Consider the following 20,901-nt stretch of genomic DNA (forward strand, 5'->3'; position numbering starts at 1 on the left):
GCGTGTGAAGTCTTCTTGGATATAGACTGGTGTATTCTTGGCTCTATAACTGTTCAATAAACAATTTCAGTCTGAAATTATCATGTTCCTTAAACGCATTTATAATAATTAACATAAATTACTTCAGCTGAAATGAAATGATGTGTAAAATATATAATATTTAGGTGAACATTCATTTTCCAGGGGGGTGCCCCCCTTGCCCCCCTTCCGGACGTCCATGTACAGTACACACAGATATTCTAAGTTTACAGTTACAGATGTTCTATATTAGAATCATTGCTCGAAGTGCAAATTGTTAGCTGTTGAGATGTGTGCTTGAGCCTTGGGGCTAGCTGGTGGGATGGTCCTATGTTTTAACATGGGGACAATGGGTCAGCTGGAAGATGCTTTGCATAAATTTTCATAGCTGAGGGGATTCCATCCTGTGGCATCCCCCCACCCCTACTTTGAGCACTGATTAGAGTGAAATATTTTGGCATTTAGAAAGGCACTTATCAGCAACAATGTCGTTCATTCAGTTGTTATTACATCCTGCAGTTTAGTTTCAGTTTTAGAATGTAATATAAATAATTTTTAAAGATGTATTCTGAAAATTTCATTTTTCTATTCAGGCAAAATCAACCACTATGGAATTATGAGGACATTACAGCCAAGGTGTGGATCATAAGAAGTGCAGAACAGCTGGACGAGTTTCTGCAGCACGTGCTCCAAGTATTTCGTGAATCTCTTCCACATGCACTTATTAATGAGCGGTGGGCACAAACCGCTCTGCAACTGGGCTTATCTTGCTCATCTAGGCACTATGCAGGGAGGTCATTACAGGTTGGTAAATGTTATGTAATGTACTACATTGCTTACGTTGGCCACGAAATTTGTGTGCTGATTTTATGGCTGTGGATACTGCCAAATATAGGGTCTTACAAATGAAATGCCTCAATAACAAAAATTCATAATTCATTTTTATTTTCATTCCACAGGCAAAATGACTACATTTGTTGAAAGAGCATAAATCATTTTTTTTAACAAAATTTTTTGTTACATGTTTTGATCTGACACCATCAGGAAGAGATAACAATGGCAGACTGTAAGTTGTCTGTTGAACAGAAAAAGAATGTCATGGTCTTGTTCATTGAGTCCAAGTCAGCAATCACAGTGGAACGAAAGAACCAACATGGAACTTGTGCATGCACATCAGATCCAAAATCAATTGGATATGTGAAGCAGTTTAATGAGACAGGTAATGTTAAAGGTAACCCTAAACTTGTATGTAGCCAACAGTCAGAACACCAGCTCGTGATGCAGAAGTGTGTCAAGCTGTCGTCGACAGCCCACGAAAGAAATCTTTATAGAAATTATCAGTTGAGACTAACATGTCGATGATAACAGTGTGGCCTACTTTGCGACAAGATTTACCATATAAAACCCAGGTGCGTCAGGCAATGACAAACGTTGCAAAACAGAAACTAGTTCTTCGTAAGCAATTTTTCCAGCTTGATAGAACAGCAAAACCGAGATGCTCGACAAACTCTGGTGCAGTGGCGAAGCTTAATTTCACTTGACACTTTTTAAAGCAAGAAATCTTTAAACAAGCACCAAGGACAGTGAAACACTGCCTCTAGTTTTTGACAACATGTGATTTGAACAAGGGAAGTGTTGAACAGACTTTGAACATGTAATGTAAATAAATTTTGAACTATGCTCTTTTGACAACAGTGGTTGTTTTGCCTGTAAGATGAAAATAGAATTACTTATAAATTTTTGTTATCAGGGAATTTCATTTGAAAGAAATTCTTGGGTGAGTGGCCTACTTAGGGAATGCCTTGTGACATTCTCATATGAGTCACAACTATATTATTTGGTTGTGTTTTATACCATTCATTACAAGAATAACATTTTCCTTGATCCAAGTACATCATCATGTACTTGATCCACATGAAAAGATTGTTCACATTTCAAAGGGGATTTTATACTTATTTTGCTGCTATGACATGGAAAGGAAAGGTCCTAATTGAATAATTTGGTATTGGCACAGGCACATATGCAGAGGGGAGGGCTCAAGCCCCCTGAGCCTTCCCCTCCTGAAATGTTTCGGTTTACACTAGATAAAATGAGATTTTTGGCTTGTGGGTGTGAAGGTGTGGCTAAGGAAGGAGTATGAATTATTTTAGAAGCAAACAACAGAGCAAAAGTGATAGACTGGGAACCAGTGAGCTCCAGATTAATAAGAGTAAATTTAGATCTAGAAGAAAAAGTAGCACTTATACAAGTATATGCCCCAACCCAAGATGCAGAAGAATTTGTAAAAGACCAGTTTTACACAAATCTCCAAGAGACAGTGGATAAAGCCAGGGATATTACAAGGGATATTGTGATAATGGGAGATTGGAATGGTAGGATAGGAAATGAAGAAGAAAGAGGATATGGGAGTATGGGAAGACATGGAGCTGAAAGAACAGTAAATACAAATGGAAAACGAATGATAAACTTTTGTATAGATAACAACTTGCTCATAGATAACACATTTTTTCCTCATAAGCAGATTCATAAAATAACTTTTGGAGCTGGAAATAGAGGAGCCAGAAGTACAATAGATTACTTTACATACACTAGGACAATGAGATATGCAGTACAGGATGTTAGGGTATATAGAAGTGCAGAGCTAAGCACTGAACATAGACTACTCATCATGAAGACAGGATTTAAAGAACCAAGAAGGCAGAAAACAGAAAGATATACAAAAATAAAAGTAGCCCAACTACGAATCCCAGAGAAAAGATTAGAATTTGAAAGAAGAATGACAGAAGAATTGAGCAGCAGAGAAGAAGAAATTAATGGGGAAAATACATTGGAAAAGAGATGGAATATGTTAAGAACAACTCTGCTTTAGAAAGCAGAAGAGGTGTGCGAACTTACCACAATAGGAGGTCAAAAGAAAAGAACAAAATGGTGGGGCAATGCTGTTAAAGAGGAAGTTAAAAAGAAAAAAGAAGTTTGGAAAAAGTATATCAGAAATAAATCAGAAAATAACTGGAATGAATATGTACAAAAAAGAAATAGTGCCAAGGAGGCAGTAAAACAAGCAAAGTTGGAAGCTTGGGAAGATTTTGGAAGAGAAACTGAAGACAAAGAAATGTTAATTCTGGCATAAATCAGCATTTTACCATGTTCGGAAGCAAAACTTCAGATGTGTTGGAAACAGTTTTTGCTGTGCATTATTTTTTTTCGCGATCCAGCTGTGTTAGAGAAGACTGCCTTTGTTTCTTGCCGATATATTACATGACTGCTGAAGCTGTAACAGAGAACATTTTGAAAACTGAATATGAACAATTTGGTGATTTCGGCTTTGATGGATCTTCAAACATGGGAGGACACAACAGTGGTATTACAATTAGCCAAATGGTGCAGAAATTAAACGTAAAGTGAAATATTTTTTTATTGAGGGGCAGGCATATTTTTTCTGTTTTTAATTGTAAAATCATCTCAGATTTTATGCCAAATTTTTCTGCAGAAAAGTAAGGAGCAACCGTTATTTGAAGCTTTAAAAAAACTATGCCTGTATTACTGAGCAAGAATGCTCATGAATACATGATAAACTATCAGTACAATATAAAAAGATTTTATAAAATACTTAAAAGTACTTACGTTGGTGAGTATGTGATTTACGTGAAACTACGTTTCGGGATATAACTAATCCCTTCATCAGGTAGACATACTATGCCAATTTAATGATGACATTGGCTGCATCAGACAAGGCGTGGATCAAGAGGTATGGTAAATATAGGTAAAAAGGTTAAAAAATGACTTAAGGCTGCTGAACGCGTAATAGTGCCTTATTCCTACCATTACGTTAAAATCCTGAAGTGTATCCATGAAAACACTAAAACAATTATACTCGGAACATGTTAAAAACCACTTTATCAGGAGTGGATCGATAGACGCTGTACACTATACTGTGGAGGCCTCTCATGCAATGTCGGAAGTTGTGCGGTGCAGTGCATTTCCCCTCTTACTTCCTTTCCATCCCCTTTACTTCCGTTGGGTTACGTCATATCTAACTCAAAATCTATTATTTCACGAGACGCGTTAACCACAGGCTAGGTGACTTGCAAGCCGATTTTTTCCCTTGTTGTGTGCCACCTTTTGAACATTTTTATCCACTTTTCGTCAATGCCCATATTCTCTATTTTAATTTATTATCCCGCCCTTTGCAGCTATAAGCTGCCTCGTAAACATTTCTACTTAATGGTTTATGATCAACTCTCCTAATTTCCCGCTTCTGAATTTCATGCTCTTCTTCAATTATGTGTTCTGAAAGTCCGGTTCTTGGTGTTCCTTCTTTTATATCTTTGTCATGTCCCCCCCCCCCACCTAATTTTCATGCTCTGGCCAGTTTGACTTATATATTATTTATTACAGGAACATGTAATACTGTAACCCCTTTTTCATCTTCAGTTTTGATTTTCCTTTCTTTTTCATCCTTTTTATATTGTGTGAAATATTTCTCAAAGCTTTGTGGTGCCCTCATCCAGAATTTTACGCCGTATTCTTTGGCTACTCTTTCTATGTTTTCTGAAATTCCTTTAAAATACGGAATACCGATGTATTTGTGTTTCTTATTCTCAGAGTTGGTTTTGTTATCCTGCATCTTTCCTCCTTTGTTATTATTCATTCTTTCCCAATCTCCCCCATCTTTTTTGCATATTTTATATGCTTTCCTACGTATCTTATTCAAGTTTTCCTCTTTATATCCATTCTTCTTCTTTTTCTCTCTCCCTCTTATGACTGCATAGTCATATTCCCCGGATGAAAAAGTTAAGAAAAATGTTATGTTTTGTTCTTTTGGCATGTTCTGACTTGCTATGGATGTATAGATCTCCGGCGAGGGTTTTATGAAAAACCCCGGTTCTAATTTTTGTTCCGGTTTTGATGATTTTTAGATCTACCATTACCATTTCTTCCTTTGTGAAATTAATTCGGACATCTTGTCTTCCCAGTTTGTCAAATAGTTTCAGAAGATCAGTCTTTCCCCCTATTACTAAAACGTCATGGACACATCTTCCGAAATATTTAATACTTCAAAAATACTTTAAAACTCATTATTTGACATGGTAAATCTCTATCCCAGCGTCCCTAGAGACAAAGCGGCGAACTGCTTATTCAGATGGCTTAGAGAAAAAGGAGTGGATATAGTTGTAGTCTGGGAATATGTACCGTGGTTTGACTTATGTACAAGATTTAACTATTTCAGTTTGAACGAAGAAGTATACATCCAAAAAGAGGAATTAGCCATGGTCAACCCTATTTCGGGGATCACATCGGGGGTATTATGCACTTCATAGAAAAAAAACTGCCCTAGATCAAATGGTAGGAAGTATTAAATATTTCAGGAGATATGTCGATGACGTTTTAGTAATAGGAGGAAAGGCTGATCTTCTGAAACAATTACGCATTCAGCAGCCTTAAGTCATTTTTAACCTTTTTACCTATTTTTACCATACCTCTTGATCCACGCCTTGTTTGACGCAGCCAATGTCATAATTAAATTGGCATAGTATGTCTACCTGATGAAGGGATTAATTATATCCCGAAACGTAGTTTCACGTAAATCACATACTCACCAACGTAAGTACTTTTAAGTATTTTATAAAATCTTTTTATATTGTACTGATAGTTTATACTACGTGAGTAAGTCACACCTGCATCAACATGAATACATGATAAAATTACACTAAAAATGCTGACCAAGGCAAAATGTATTGTAAAATATGACATTATAAATGTAATATTATTAAATAATGTATAAATAAAATTCTTTGTGAATTTATTGTGGATCTTTGTCTGAACTCTGAAGAAGACCCTGTTAGAGTGTGGAAATGTTTGTTACGTTTATAGTGTACAATAAATTACAATAAATTTTGCCATGGTCAGCATATTAAATGTATTATTAGACATGGAAACAAGGCTTAATAGTGTTACCATGATAAGATTCAATGTAATGTTGAGGTGTGTGGAAAAATCACTGGTCCAACTCTACAGTTTAGTTAACATTTTTCCCATCTGAAAGAGTAAGTTAACACATTAGTTGTTATTGATTTTGTGCATTATAGTCGAAATATTACACTTGACAAAATTTACTCAAGTATTGTGAAGTATGTACAGGGTGAGTCATAAGTCTCCATACAAATGGTGAAAATGGTGACTAATGTTTATTTTTCCTTTTCAGGCAGGTGAACCAATTAAAAAGAGATGCACTAACGAAGGAGGAACGGATTGACATCGTTCTGTTGGCTGGGAGTGGTACCACCCGTCATGTAGCACGTACATGCAATGCAACACACACAATGCAGATAACCCATGACACCGTGGCCAAACTTATCAAGAAATTCAGAAGGACAAGTTCATCTGTTGCTGTCTTTGGTCTTCCAGGCCTGCTTTCGTCGGTGACGAAGTTTGGCCATGGTGTCATGGGTTTTCTGCGTTCTGTGGGTTGGATTGCGTGTATGTGCTACATGATGGGTCGTACCACTCCCAGCCAACAGAATGATGTCAATTCCTTCTTCCTTCGTTAGTGGCATCTCTTTTTCATTGGTTCACTTTCCTGAAAAGGAAAAATAAACATTAGTCATCGTTTTCACCATTTGTATGGAGACTTATGACTCACCCTGTACTTAAAAAAAATTAATCGTCTGTGGAAGATTCTTTGATGCCATCGTTAGTTTCATTATCTGACACAATGTTTACGGATGAAAGATTATTAAAAAAAAATTGGATTAAGAAACAGTGTGCGACAATTATGCAGTCAAATGTGTTATTTCTGTTGTAAAATGTATTTTCTGCATTTTTTTAAAAGATAAAATTAATTTTGAGTACCACTATGTTTTAAAAAATCTCTATTCGAATGATACATTCAGTTCAGTATTATTTTTTCTAAATCTTCAGGTTTTCCGAGCTTTACGAGTGCCAATAACTTCCCGAATGCTGTCTGATATCTTATCAAGATTGGTCGAAACAGTTGCTGAACAAGGGGAGGATATGCAGGTACACTTAATTGTGGTGCATGTTTTGTGCAGACCCTACTGAAAATTCTGTCTACAGTTTTCTGTAGATGAATGGGTGTTTTGAAACATCTACTGTTTGTAGTAGGCCAACTGTATCTACTGTTTTCAGTAGCTGAACTGTACTTCTAATGTTTTCTACTGTTTTTGGTAGTCAACTTTTTCTCCTATCTTAAGTTGTTGAACTGTAATCTTAATGTTTTCAGTAATATAATTGTACAACTAACATGTTTTGTTGTGTTCAGTATTGCTGTCTGAAAACAGTATTCTTGTCAGTAATGAAAATTTTCTTATCTATACAACTGTAAATGCAATTGAAAAATTGTATAAACAACTAAAATAAATGTATGGTAAAGCATGTGGAACTTGTTACTTAGGAATGCGTTCATTTAGATGGGCACAAGGGTGGACAAATAGGCTCAAGTGATTATGAAGATATATATATATAATAAGACAAATTATTCTCAGTATTGGTGTTTACTATTAGTTATGAAATATTGAGCATTTCTCATATGTCCATCCCACATACACACAAGTACAAGTACAAGTACGTGCGAATATGATGAGATGGGTGTTGGGTGTTTGTAGCTTCCAAAGAGAATGCTGGCTAGTGTGTATGTGTGCACATCAGAGTGGTCAGCCTTAAATGCTGCAAAGTACCAAGTTTTTCTATTTTACAGCAGAATGTTAATATGAGGCATAGATAATACAAAGGGTGAACTCCCCACCCTGTCAAAATTTTCTTTCTTCAATTGTCTGAAACTATGAGCCAGAGCCAGGGAGAAGAAGAATGAGGCATATTATTTTGTGGATTCACCTTTCTATCCCCTCTAAAACAGGGTTGAAGATACCTGACTTATGATTTTTAATGATGTGGCTCATTTTTCTTAAAACATGCTGTTGTCGAGTTTGCCCTTTGTATTCCCAATACCTCACATGAGCACTTATTAAGATGTGATTAAATTGTACTGAATTACCTTTTAACTTTCTTGCATGGAATAATTATTGAATCTTGACCACAAATGGTTTCTTCCAAACAGGTTAATTATGGTATGATAAGTGTTTAAATAATCTTGGTGATTGTGTAGAAAAGTTGCTATGCATTGCACTTTCAAATAAATAAATATTAGTCAATATTCCATACATTGCTTGTTACATGCTACCACAACTAACTTTTTGACTGTGCCTCGTACAATGAACCGTATTTTGTTATACATTAATATTTGATGCCTTTTCACAGGGATATGTCACGGAGTTGCTTCTCACGCTGGAGGCTGCAGTTGATTCTTTAGAGTCAGACTTTAGGCCACTCGATTTCATGAAGGAAATTTTCAAATCCACTCCAAACCTTAATAACAAAGAGTATATTGGTGCAAAGAGGTACCCATGTGGTTACGCAGTGAGTGCTCAGCTGGCTCCTACCCAGTTTGGTCCACCAGGCCATACGCGAAGCACCAGTTATTCAGTTTCATATGGCATGAGGAAGGCTTGTGGTTCTCCATCTACGGAATCGAAAGGTAAGATGATGGTCATACACGGCTAAGGGGTAAAAGTGATCAGTTGACCTGCCTGCTGTGAAATGTACTTTATGTATTTGATTGTTGAAAAATAACTAAAAGCTTACATGTAGAAATAATTTTCAGTCATTTAGTATTTCATCAGAATAACTTATGTAATAAGAAATGGTTTAGGCCAGAAGATAAAATGCAGAAGCTGGCTCACAACTTTACATTTTCAAAGTCTGCAACTTAATTCTAAGAATAATTGTCTCGATAAGAGAACTTTCCAATTCCACAAATTTCAAGAATGAAATTTCTCAATAATCCCACTTGATTGAGATGGGGTGAAGTAACAAAATATGAGATTGCTTGTATATTTCAGTGTATTATTGATTTGAAATTTGAAAAAGAAATTCAATTAGTTGTCAAACTCTCGTGTTTTATTAACTTTCATGTACCTTAGTTGTATATATATATTTTAAAAAATATTTTTCTCTTTTAACTTTTAATCATCAGATTTTGGGGTTCAAAGATGTAGGCCATGAAATTACAACTCCCTACATATATCATGACTTAAGCATCCAGCAAATTTGATTGAAGTTACTGTCTTTGGCTGGGTAGACGTTCATGGCAAACCAAACCTAAGGTGTTTACTTATCATCGATGTATTTAAGGGGTTCAGAGCACAAGTAACATAACTCCACTTTTCGTGGAAATGGTATGTATAATTTAGAACTGTGAAGGATCAACATGTCAGGGCTAAAAGTCTTCTAAGTTTCAAATTCTTGTTCATGGAGGCAGCTAAACATAGTACTATTTTTTTTCCCCCCTTCAAAACAAAACTGAAGTTTTGCCACTTGTGCTTGGAACCCCTCATTTGGTTTCTGTGAGATCAACCCCTTAATTAACTTTATCCTTTTTGTTAACAGAATTTGGATCATTGATCTGGGTCAAGGAATCATTATATTATACAAACCGTACATACTATGATAATGTGAATGTATGTTCTTTTTGTCTTTTAGATCTGAGAGGACGTGTAACAGCAGACATAGAGGGAAGGGCAAAGTTTTCAACGAACCTTTCAAGATCACGTTCTGCACAATCCCTGAAGTTACTAGATCAGGGAAGCCAAGATGATAAACTAACCATCCTGGCCCAGTTATTCTGGCTGGCTGTTTCTCTGCTGGAATCAGATTATGAGCACGAGTTTATCCTTGGGTTACGGCTTCTAGACAGAGTTTCATGCAGGTTGCCGCTAAACCGTCCTGACTGCAGAGACAAAGTGGAGAAGCTTCAGTTGCAGCTGAAGTGGACTAACTTCCCTGGGGTCCATGCTCTTTTGCTCAAGGGTTGCACTAACCCAAACACTTACGAACCAGCGATGCATCTCCTGTCTGATTTTACCCTTTTCCTAGATGTACCTGTCGTAGATCCATCCCAATGCCTTGCTTTTCCTATGAATGTTGCGGCACTTCTTCCTTACATGTTGTTTAACTACGAAGATGCCAATCCACTCTGTATTCGCAGTGCTGAGAATATTGCACAGGTTAGTGTACTTATGGGTTTACCAGTCACATACCCTCATGAAAAATTCTGTTTTTTTGTAAATGATCAAATATCTAGAAAATTTAGTCAAAGTTTTATGTACTTGCTAGGATTAGGCACTGGAGATTTGTTTCACCTTCCATGTAGGAACGTCATTTTATTTAAATTTACCATATTTGCTGGCGTATTTTTCAAAACTGCTAAAGAGATAGGTTTGGAAGTTAACAAAGAGAAAACTAAATATATGCTTATAGGTTGAAACCAAGTGTTAGATAATAATCAAAATCTAATTATTGATAACAACTTTTTTGAATCAGTTTCCAAATTCAAATACTTAGGAGTAATATTAACAAGTGAAAATTATATTAAAGAGGAAATAAAAAGTAGGCTTAATTCAGGAAATGCATGTTACTTCTCTCTTCATAAACTTTTGTCTTCTCGTTTAATATCTAAGAAACTAAAAGTTAAAATATACAAAACAGTAATTTTGCCTGTAGTATTATATGGGTGTGAAACTTGGTCCCTTACGTTGAAAGAAGAACATAAATTGAGAGTATTTGAAAATAAGATCCTTAGGAAAATATTTGGACCTAAAAGGGATGAGGAGACAGGTGAGTGGAGAAGGTTACATAATTTAGAAATACATAATTTGTATTCATGTCCAGATATTATTAGAATAATTAAATCAAGAAGACTTAGGTGGGCAGGCCATGTGGCACGAATGGGAGAGGAAAGAGGAGTTTACAGGATTCTTGTTGGGAAACCTGATGGTAAGAGACCTGTAGGAAGACCAAGACGAAGATGGAGGGACAATGTTGAGATAGACCTAAAGGAAATCGGTAGGGATGGAAAAGAGTATATAGATCTTGCTCAAGATAAGGACAGATGGAAGGCCTGTGTTGCTGCAGCCATGAACCTTCAGGTTTGAGAAGGCTAGAGAGTTTGTTAGTTAGTGTATACTTGCTGGCGTAAAATATGCACTTTTTTCCTTTAAAAATAGGTCTGAGAAACAGGGTGTGTCTTATACCCTGATCAATTTTTCACAAGTTTGTGAATGGATCAAAGCTTCATGGAATACTGTGAAAACGAAAACAGTAGTTAAATCATTTAAGAAGTGTGGCATTAGTAATGCACTGGATGGTACAGAGGACAATTTGTTGTATGAGGACTCTGATTATGATTTAGAAGAGGTTTCAAGTGACTCTTCATTTAGCTCTGGATATGAATATCTGGGTTTTGACGAAGAAGATTTAGATATATTATTTTCTAATTAGATTACATAAGTTATTTGTTGAAAGTAGACCTACATATTACTTTATATTTGAAATTGTGTAAATTAATCATAATATTCAGTGATAAAGCTTTTTCCGGGATGACTGTTGATCAGATGAAATTTATGAAAGGACACTTACCAAGAAACATCCAGGCTGGGATTTGGACTAGGGATGGCCAAATGGATCCGGATCCAAAAATTCTGGATGTGGGACCGAAATACCAGATCTGGATCTGGATCCGAAAACCTGGATCCAAGAGTTTTGTATCTAAATCTCATTATAATATTACCACACCTTAAAAGGTATTATGATCTTCGATTACAAAGAAATTTTTCATTAGTTAGTCCTCAATTGTTGTTCCTAAAATACTTTGCTATGCATAGGCTAACACACTCGTGCACAAAAATAATCTTACTTGTTTAACATAAAATGGCAGAGGTGATTTTGTAAATGTCATTCAAAGGAATATGTATTCATTCGAATGTATTGGAAATGGAAACACATAAATGTGAGACATTCCATTCCAGAATGAAACCTTTAACACATTTAAAAAGATAGAATGTTATATAAAAATTATACAATTGGTCTACAGTTACAGTTTTAAAAATTAAAATAAAACATTATAATATATGCAGTGTTATATAATTACAAAGTGTAAGACTAACAAATCTAAGTGTCCCCGTCCGATTTCCATGAAACTTTGCAGGTGTATAGAGGGGCCCAAGGGAAGAAATACGTGTTTTTCCTTTTGGCTAAAAAACTGTTCTAGGGGGCAACCCCCCTCAAATGTCAAGATGAGGACAAATTGAAGTGGGGATCTGACCCCTGTGTCCCCCTCCGATTTCCGTGAAACTTGGCAGGTGTATAGAGGGGCCCAAAGGAAGAAATACGTGTTTTTTTGTTTCAGCAAAAAAACTGTTTTAGGGGGCAAAACCCCCCTCAAATATATATATGTATGTATGTATATTATCCGTATATATGTATATTAGCAGGTAACAATATGTTATAAACACATTCTTACTCTCCAAAGAAGCGCTCATGTAGGATGGCCAAACGGATCCGGATCCGGATTTAAAAGTTCAGGATCCGGATCCGAAAAATTTTAGGATCCGGATCTGGCCATCCCTAATTTGGACCTGGGACCTTTAGTGGTGGGTCAAGAACTCGGTTCAATTTGCTAGTGAAGTGACATACTTGAACCATTGGGAGAGATTGTCACACTTTATCAAAGTTTCTTCTAATTCCACTTTATTCTCAGATAGGTTAGTTGGGACTAGACCTACAGTTTTAAGTGGGATTCAAAACATCAGAAATCAAACCTGGGACCCTAGATTATGGGGCTACCACTATGCTATTATAGAGGCCCTGGATATAATGTACTATTAAAATATATTTGTTAGTAACATGCTCATTATAAAAATTGGGAAAAGAGAGTAGGGATTTGTTTTGAGAAAGTGAGTGGGAACCCTCTTCCGATGAAAGAGAGATATTTGTCAATTTGTTTGACAATTTTTATGATTGTAATAAGTAGTTTTTGTACTACTATTGTACTAATATTTCAAAATGAAATAGGTGAGTGCAGAAAAAAGCAAGAAGCTTGAAAATCTTGGAACTGTGATGACTCTGTACAGTCGACGTACCTTCAGCAAAGAGAGCTTCCAATGGACCAAGTGTGTAGTCAAGTACCTGTATGATACCTATGCACATCTGAGTTTAACCATGCTGGCCTTCCTAGTTGAGGTGAGTATAAATATATAATCCCTTGACAGTATAAATTTGTGTGCATTCGAGAAACTGAGTATAAATTTGCAATTAAGTTAAGCTCATTTATTTTTTTGTACATTTGTAATCAATATGTAAAATCCCAAGTAACCACAACTGTTGGGCCAACTGCAGTTTTTACATGGAAAAGGTTGGCTTTACATTGATTGGCAAATTGAAGTTGGTCTTGCGTTAGGCTAACGTTTGTTGCCAACGCTAGCCCAACCATGGAAAAGTGAGTCAAAATCAGTTTCAAAAACTCCTTTCTCCTGTTAAGACGACTTTCAAGAGTATGCTGTGAATTCTAGTGTAAAATAAGTTACATATACCAGAGTTTCTTTTCAAATATTTCAGTCGCAGCACATACTGGAAATATATATTTTTTTAATAAAAGTAGAAGCAATTTTTAACTTGTAATCACTCACCAGTCCCTGTCACCTGCCATAAATGACATTGCTTATTGTTTGTCTGTTTAGTTGTAGCAGAACAAGAACATTCTTACAGGTATTCTTGTGAAGGTGGTTAAACAATGTTATGTGCAGACTAAATTCCATCAAAGGTGGAGAACTAAGTAAACTTAGAAAGTGTTTTGTGTTACCACTTGAAGGTACCTTGAAATCAATGATAACATATGAATGAGAAAATGATGTTTATTTATTTTTATTTTACACAAATAATATGTACTAGAGTTTATATTTGGCCTCACAATAAATTATATATATACAGAGGCTGTTCAGTGTATGTTTGACCAAACGTGATTCCTTCCCCCTGCACTCAGAATGAACTTGCCCAACCTTGGTCAGGCACGTTTGTCAGTGTAGTGTGTGAGCTGTAAAAGGGTGGTTGTGTTTTCGCACTGGGCCGAAAATCCCGCCCAAACTGAGCAGCTTTTGGGAGGAGTACGTTGTATAAATTTTCCAAGTGTTTTGTGTTTTCTCGCTTGGGCGAAACTGCTGCCAAAACTGAGTCGCGTATGGAAGGGTTTTGTTGTAGCCCTTTATGACGCAAAGTTCAGTGTGCCAATGATCAGGAAGTAGTGTAAGAGCAAGAATTGTGAAGTTAGTTTGACTTTATTCAAGAATGTGATTGGCAAGTATAAGGATTGCATGGCTGCAGCGTTCGGTTCTCCAACAAAGGGGACGAGAACACGGCTGTGCACATAAGCCACCACCAGTATGCTGGTTCAAGGTGCGGTTAACAGTTTCCAAAGACATATTTAGATGATTCGCCATCTATCTTTGGATCGGTGGATTCTCTTGCATGGCCATTCTGCGAATTTTTGCCTGCATACTGGTGGTGGCTTGTGTGCACGGCCGTGTTCTCGTCCACTTTGTTCGAGAACCGAATGCTGGGGCCTGGCAATCCTTATACTTGCCGATCACATTCTTGAATAAAGTCAAACTAACGTCACAATCCTTGCTCTTACACTACTTCCTGATCATTGACACACTGAACTTTACATTGTAAAGGGCTACAACATAACCATCCCAAAAGCGACTCAGTTTTGGCAGCATTTTCGGTCAAGTGAGAAAACGCAAACACTTGGAAAAGTTATACAACGTACTCCTCCCAAAATCGGCTCAGTTTGGGTGGGATTTTTGGCCCAGTGAGAAAACACAACCACTCTTTTACAGCTCACACACTACACTGACAAACATGTCCGACCAAGGTTGGGCGAGTTCATTCTGAGTGCAGGGGGAAGGGATCGCATTTGGTCAAATATACGCTGAACAGCCTATAATTTGGTTTTCAGTACGTTGGCCCAACTTAAAACCACACAATCACCAAATATAAAAACCATACGTTCGCCCAATGTAGAATCCATGCCCAACGGTATGTTCTTATGTTTGGCAAACCATTTTCAGTATGGTTGGTCCAACATTGGGTCAACCACTTTTGGTTACTTGGGATATGTAGAAAATAATACTAGTTCCAACCAAGGTATGTACAGTTTGAGTCATGAAAAAGTAACCTGTCACATACTTCAGCAGTGCAAGTAGCTAATCAATATATGTGTAGCCAACCACCTGCACAAACAAATTTGCACCCAAGTATTGGATAATGCAGGCAATATCTGAGCATACGATTTTGGTAAAATTGCGAATAATTATGCTGATCCAGTATTTCTATAAATATCCTGTACGTAGTGCAAAATTTTGCCATTTTGTTTTTTATGAATTTAAAAATGTAATTTGAGTAACCTGATATTGCAGTTCCTTTTCCTAAAGCAAAATTTCTTTATTTATGTAGTTACACACACGAATGAAGAAGATGACTGAATTTATATTAGTTTAGTAGGATATCGATTTATTGATTGATTTGCTTTATTTTACTTCACTTTAAGTGCCACTTTTGGCTAATTTGCGAAGATGGGTATGAGTGATGATATGATGAAATTGATGAATGGACACTCACAAACATCCATGCCCAGGCCAGGATTCGAACCAGTACCCCTGGCATCATAGTGCGATGTGCTAACCACTCTGCCACGGGGGATGGCTGGCTGGTGGTAGGATATCGGTAATATATATTGTTGTAAGCCCGTTTTACCTGGGCTCTGAGGTACAGGGAAGTTTCATTTAAACATTTTAGGTAGAGCTTAATAATGTTTGATGGCTGAACCTGCTCCGTAGGAGGGTAGAGATATGGAAAGTTGGTGTAAAAGGTTATTCACGCTTGTTCATACCTGGTAGATGTGTGTGATGTCTTGTCCTAATGCTTCTCGCAGACCGAATCGTGAAAGTTCCAAGGTTCTATCCAGCGACCCTCAGTTCACCAAGCCAAGCGATCCCTTGCGCCTTGTAGCATGCTAGGCAGCGGTAACTCCGTGTTCCATCGTCGTAGTTAGCAGTGTAACGTGTTGTAAAGTAATCGGACTAGTTATCCATGTAGCGTCGATGAGTGTCAGAATCAAAAGAGAGCTAGCTCCGGGTAGGAGCTTGCTTTTATCATTCTAGGCCTCGAAAGGTTGTTAAACCTTTCAAACGCGGTAGATCCTGTTTAGATCCACGCGTTTGCCTTTCCAGTTCCTGGTTTTACGGAAGTTACAAGCTAGCGCATTCTTGGGATCACTCGCTGGTCGGACAAGTTCAGGAAATGAACAAGTGTGAATATTAACATGACGAGGTTTTCTCGGTCTAATGGTCTCCATATCTCTACATTCCCCTTGTTGAAATAATCGAACCACTCTGTGATGGTCGACTACCTCGGCCGGAGTAGATTATATTTAAAAATTAGGATTTATTAACATATCAAACTTGTAGAAGACCAATACAGTAAACCAATCACTAGAAGAGTCACATCACCGTAAAAAAAAATTGTAATCACCAGAAGAGTCATATCATATCGTGGCACCAAACACCGTTGAGAAAAAAAATATAAAAACACGTAGAATAAAAAAATAATAAAATTGTAGGTCATAGCCTCGTATAAACTCAAAAAGTACGAGCACAAATAACTAAGTTCTGAGGCATGGAAAAAAATAATTACATAAGTTGTGACGTTGTGACACTGAACTAGTTTTGTTTGAGTGATGACAGCACAATAATAATAATAATAATAATAATAAAAAAACACATGTCAGCACAGTGTGAGGAAACGCCGGGAACCGCAAGCGGTTGTATTTACTGTTTGCTGAGTTCAAAGTACACTCGGCGGATCATACACAATGCTGGGCGGAGCCTTGAGGTATGTTACCTATGGCAACTCTGTAAACTGCATGCCGCCATAGGCTGGACGTGCTGTGCAGCTGACGATAATAAAAAAAACACAAAAGAAAGAGACGTATCTCTAATCCAATATGGGTAGCATTCATGGGCACAAACTTTGGCACTGTAAATGACATATGTTAGTACTAATAGCGTGTGCCTTACGGTACTTGAAATAGCTGAGCACCGGAACACTTGTAGCCGATGTAAGATAACAATAAGTATCATGTGTCGTCAGTAAACAAGAGCAGGATGCACTCAGTGGGCGGGGCCTTGTCGATGTAGATCGTCATGGGAGGGCAGTCTGGAAGTCAAATTTGCGATGGCGCTTCGGGGCAAGAAACGTCCTGGGTAAAGCGCTCCACATCTGGGTCGCGGCGTGGAAGGTGGAAAAATCAGCCATGGGTCCAGACGGGAACGGGTCCTTGTTGGTGCTGGAACTCCACAAGATCGTTGTTGGTCTCTGCGATGAGCCTAGGTCTGTCGCTCGATGGTACAAGCCGGTGGTGTCATGGGTCCAGTAACATCCGTGGCGATGAGATAATGAAACAAGCGTAAAAGGAAAAATTAGGAAAAAGCAAAAGGTAGTGGAGCAGATTTACAATAAGTGATGACGGGTTATAAAATCGATTGAAAAGGGACTTTCAGTTAAAACTGGTGAATTATTTTGGGGGGGAGGGGAGGTAATATCTAATTTGAATGACGGCGAAGGGGCGTTATTACTTATATGATGTAGCGTTTTGAAGGGGGCCTGTTTATGATTAACAGGTTTACCTGATGAAAAGTTCGCCGGGGCAACGGGGGGGAGAGTGGGTGGAATAATTCCATGTTGTAAGGAAAGTTCGCCGGGGGGGAATGGGGGGGGAATAGGTGGAATAATCGGCCTAGCCGGATTAGGGGCCGGGGGCGACGGTGGCTTGACCTGAGGTGCCGGAAGTCGGCGTCCTTTCGAAAGAAAGGTGGTACATTGAGTGGAAGTATTTATCTGTTTGGTACCAGAGGTGAAAAGGGCCGGGGGAAGAGGGGGTGGCGTGGGAATGACTGTTGTCTCCGGGGCATGCGAAAGTGATTGTAAAGCAATTGGGGCACTAATGGAAGATTTCTCTAACCGTTGTTGGGGTGTGGTAACAGGTGATTTGGGGGAACGACAGCAAGATATAATTAATAATGCCAATAAAATAAGTATGCCAAGAAGAGCTATTACGATGGATGCGATAATAGCGTAATGAGCTGGAGACATCTTGTTTGTAGGGGTCTGAAATGAGAAAAGAAAGGGAGAATTCAGCGATAATAGAACGAACTAAGTGATTACGAGACATTTCCTTCTGTAATATGTGTAAATGTCGTTTATAAAAACAATTGCAAGAATTTTACGTGTCTTGTGGACAAAGGTTTAAGCGCCTTCGATTCGCTGCTAAAAAAAAATAATTGAAAAAGAAGTGAAAAAGAGTAAGTAATAGATTTGTGTAATAGTTCATTGAAAAATAGAGTAAGTTTTAATTTCATGGGATATGAGCTATACCATGTTGTATGCTATCAATATTTGAACTCTAAAATTAAAGAAAAGAGTGGGAACATTTGCCTATATGTATTATATGCTTTATTAACATATTTAGTGCATTGCAGCTTTCAAAGAAGCAGTTCGCGGTACACCTGAGCGTAAATAATAAAAAATTGCTATGGCCAAAAAGCCAATTGTTCAAGCAAGTTCTACGCAGTTCATTTGTTCTTTAAATCATTGATCTTGTTCTATCTTAGATCATTCGTTCTTTATTTCTTTGTACTTTTTTCTTCATTTGAGCGTATATGTACCAGCAAATGGGGAAAAAAAAAATATTTGCTAGTTCGGATCATAAACACACTAAGTACTTATTAGTCAAATCAGCTAAGTGATATGTTCTGACTATTACTATGCGTTGAAACGCAAATTATAAAATTACATTAAAATATCTGTAAGAAAATAATTATTAGGCAAGAGATGTATTATAAATGTTCCGACGATTGAGATAGCATTCTGTAATCCTGATCTTGTTAAAAATAAAAATAACCATGTTGTATTAAAAATAAAAATGAGTTCGTTCTAACGAAGAAATGCAGTGCGTGCACGAGGAGTGGAAGAAGGGGGGGGACGGTGGATGAGCGTGAGAAAATGCTGGATCATGCATGTACAATGTTCGCAACGAGGAGCGAGGAGGCTAAAGCGAGTGACAACGGAGTGGCGTGTTAATGAATGTTAGTGGGGTTATCATGGCACTAGTCGTAGCGGGCTTTAAGTCTAGAAATAGTAATAGTGTCAGATTTCTCCTTGTTTCTGCCGTCGATGTAAGTAACTTCGTAGGAATTCTCATTAACTTTGCGAAGAATAGTTCCTTTGTACTTATAAGAGGACGCAAAAGCTTTTGACACGCCTGGAGTTGGAGTGGCATCTAGAATCCATACATGTTGTCCTGGTGAGTATTGTATTTTCCTAGAAGTGCTGTCTACGTACTTTTTCTGCTGTTCATAACGCTTGTTCAAGTTGCCATGTGCTGTCTTACGTATGGAGGTCAGGAGTTCAAGTCTCTGTGCGTTCGTCTGGGAAACATTGTCGGGGTTCGAAGGAAGGACAGCGTCAGCTAAGATCCTTGGGTTGTAGCCAAATAAAGTAAAATACGGGCTCTGGAGGGATCCAGAATGGATTGTAACGTTGTGGCTGAACGCTGCGCTAGCCAAATAATCACACCACGAAGCTTTCTTTTCTAACACAAAGACTCTCATAGCTTTCTTTAAGTAACTAAATGAACTCTCAACTAATCCATTCGTGAAATGGGCACAAGTATCTACATATTTTAGTTGCACACCTGTAATATTAGCTAACTCTCGTAAGAGTAAACTTGAATTGGGCGTTGAACGATCTAAATAGATCGTTTCCGGGATGCCATGGACTAAAAAGACTTTCTCAACTAGGGCTGTTGCTATGTTTTGTGCATCGTGATTAGCCAAAGGAGCTGTAATTACGTACCTTGTACAACTATCAACTACCGATAGGAAATATTTGTATTTGTGCGTTTTTGAAGAGACTAAAGGACCACATACGTCAATATGGATTCGTTGGAAAGGAATCTGGGCTGGTTGAAATGTTTGCAGCGTATGCGGTTTAGAACCTTGTGGTTTCTTTGAAATCTGACAAGGGATGCAATGTCTAACCTTATCGTACACAAATTTCTTCATATTGGGGAAGAAGTAGCGCATAAGCATTAAATTATATGTCTTTTGAGCACCTTGGTGACTTCCATTCATTTTGTGTGCATGAATAAGGTCGAAAACTTGATTTCTTAATGCATGAGGAATACAAAGTCTATCCCTATTACCAGTTTTGATTTTATTAGTCCTGTATAAGACTCCATTTTTGAGTACATAAGAATACGAAAGCTTTTCTAGTTTAGGGTCACTAGCTTTATCTTTGTTTTCTAATACGTCAATAATGTCTCTGAAATAGGGGTCTTTACGTTGTTCTGAACTAATATCAAAATCTGCTGCTTGTGCATGAAATACTTGATGAAAAAATAAGTCATCATCATCATCTTTCTTGTCATGATTAGTCTTGTCAAGCGGTAAACTTGCACGGGAGAGTGCATCCGCAAGTTCATTTTTACTAGCGCTGACATGCCTTATTTCGAAATCAAAATTCTGAAAATAAAGGGCTCTTCTTCCTAAAATAGAACTATGGTGTTTAGTTGAACGAAGATAAGATAAGGCTTTATTGTCTGTGAGAACCACAAAATGTTGATTCATAAGAAAAAATTTGAAAGTTTTCAATACATAATATGCACCTGCAATTTCGAGTGAAAATGTGTCAGCTCTTTTCTCTGTGTCTGTTAAGGCTCGTGAACAATAGGCACATGGATGTAAATTTCCTTCGTCATCAGGCTGTAACAGCGATCCTCCAACTCCTTCTCCGCTCGCGTCAATGTATACATATGAGGGGCGTTTAGGGTCATAAGGGCGGAGGATAGGGGCGGACGTGATCATTTCTTTCAGTGTTTCGAAGCTTTTCTGGTGTTCATCAGTCCATTGAAAC

At 37.6% G+C, this 20,901-nt stretch overlaps 1 protein-coding gene across 4 annotated transcripts in view; it reads left to right on the plus strand.

Moving 5' to 3' along the window:
• fry (microtubule binding protein furry) overlaps positions 1-20,901 on the plus strand; it is a 1,034,138-nt gene that overhangs the window by 958,803 nt on the left and 54,434 nt on the right. For all 4 annotated transcript variants that reach the window (XM_083126340.1, XM_083126342.1, XM_083126341.1 and 1 more), the window contains 5 exons: positions 612-822; positions 6,940-7,038; positions 8,296-8,572; positions 9,577-10,100; positions 12,946-13,113. In XM_083126340.1, coding sequence (XP_082982466.1) covers positions 612-822; positions 6,940-7,038; positions 8,296-8,572; positions 9,577-10,100; positions 12,946-13,113 — 1,279 coding nt within the window. The remainder of the gene's footprint in view (positions 1-611; positions 823-6,939; positions 7,039-8,295; positions 8,573-9,576; positions 10,101-12,945; positions 13,114-20,901) is intronic.

This window comes from Lepisma saccharinum, chromosome 8 (assembly GCF_977018435.1).
Source record: "Lepisma saccharinum chromosome 8, izLepSacc3.1, whole genome shotgun sequence".
Lineage (NCBI taxonomy): Eukaryota > Metazoa > Arthropoda > Insecta > Zygentoma > Lepismatidae > Lepisma > Lepisma saccharinum.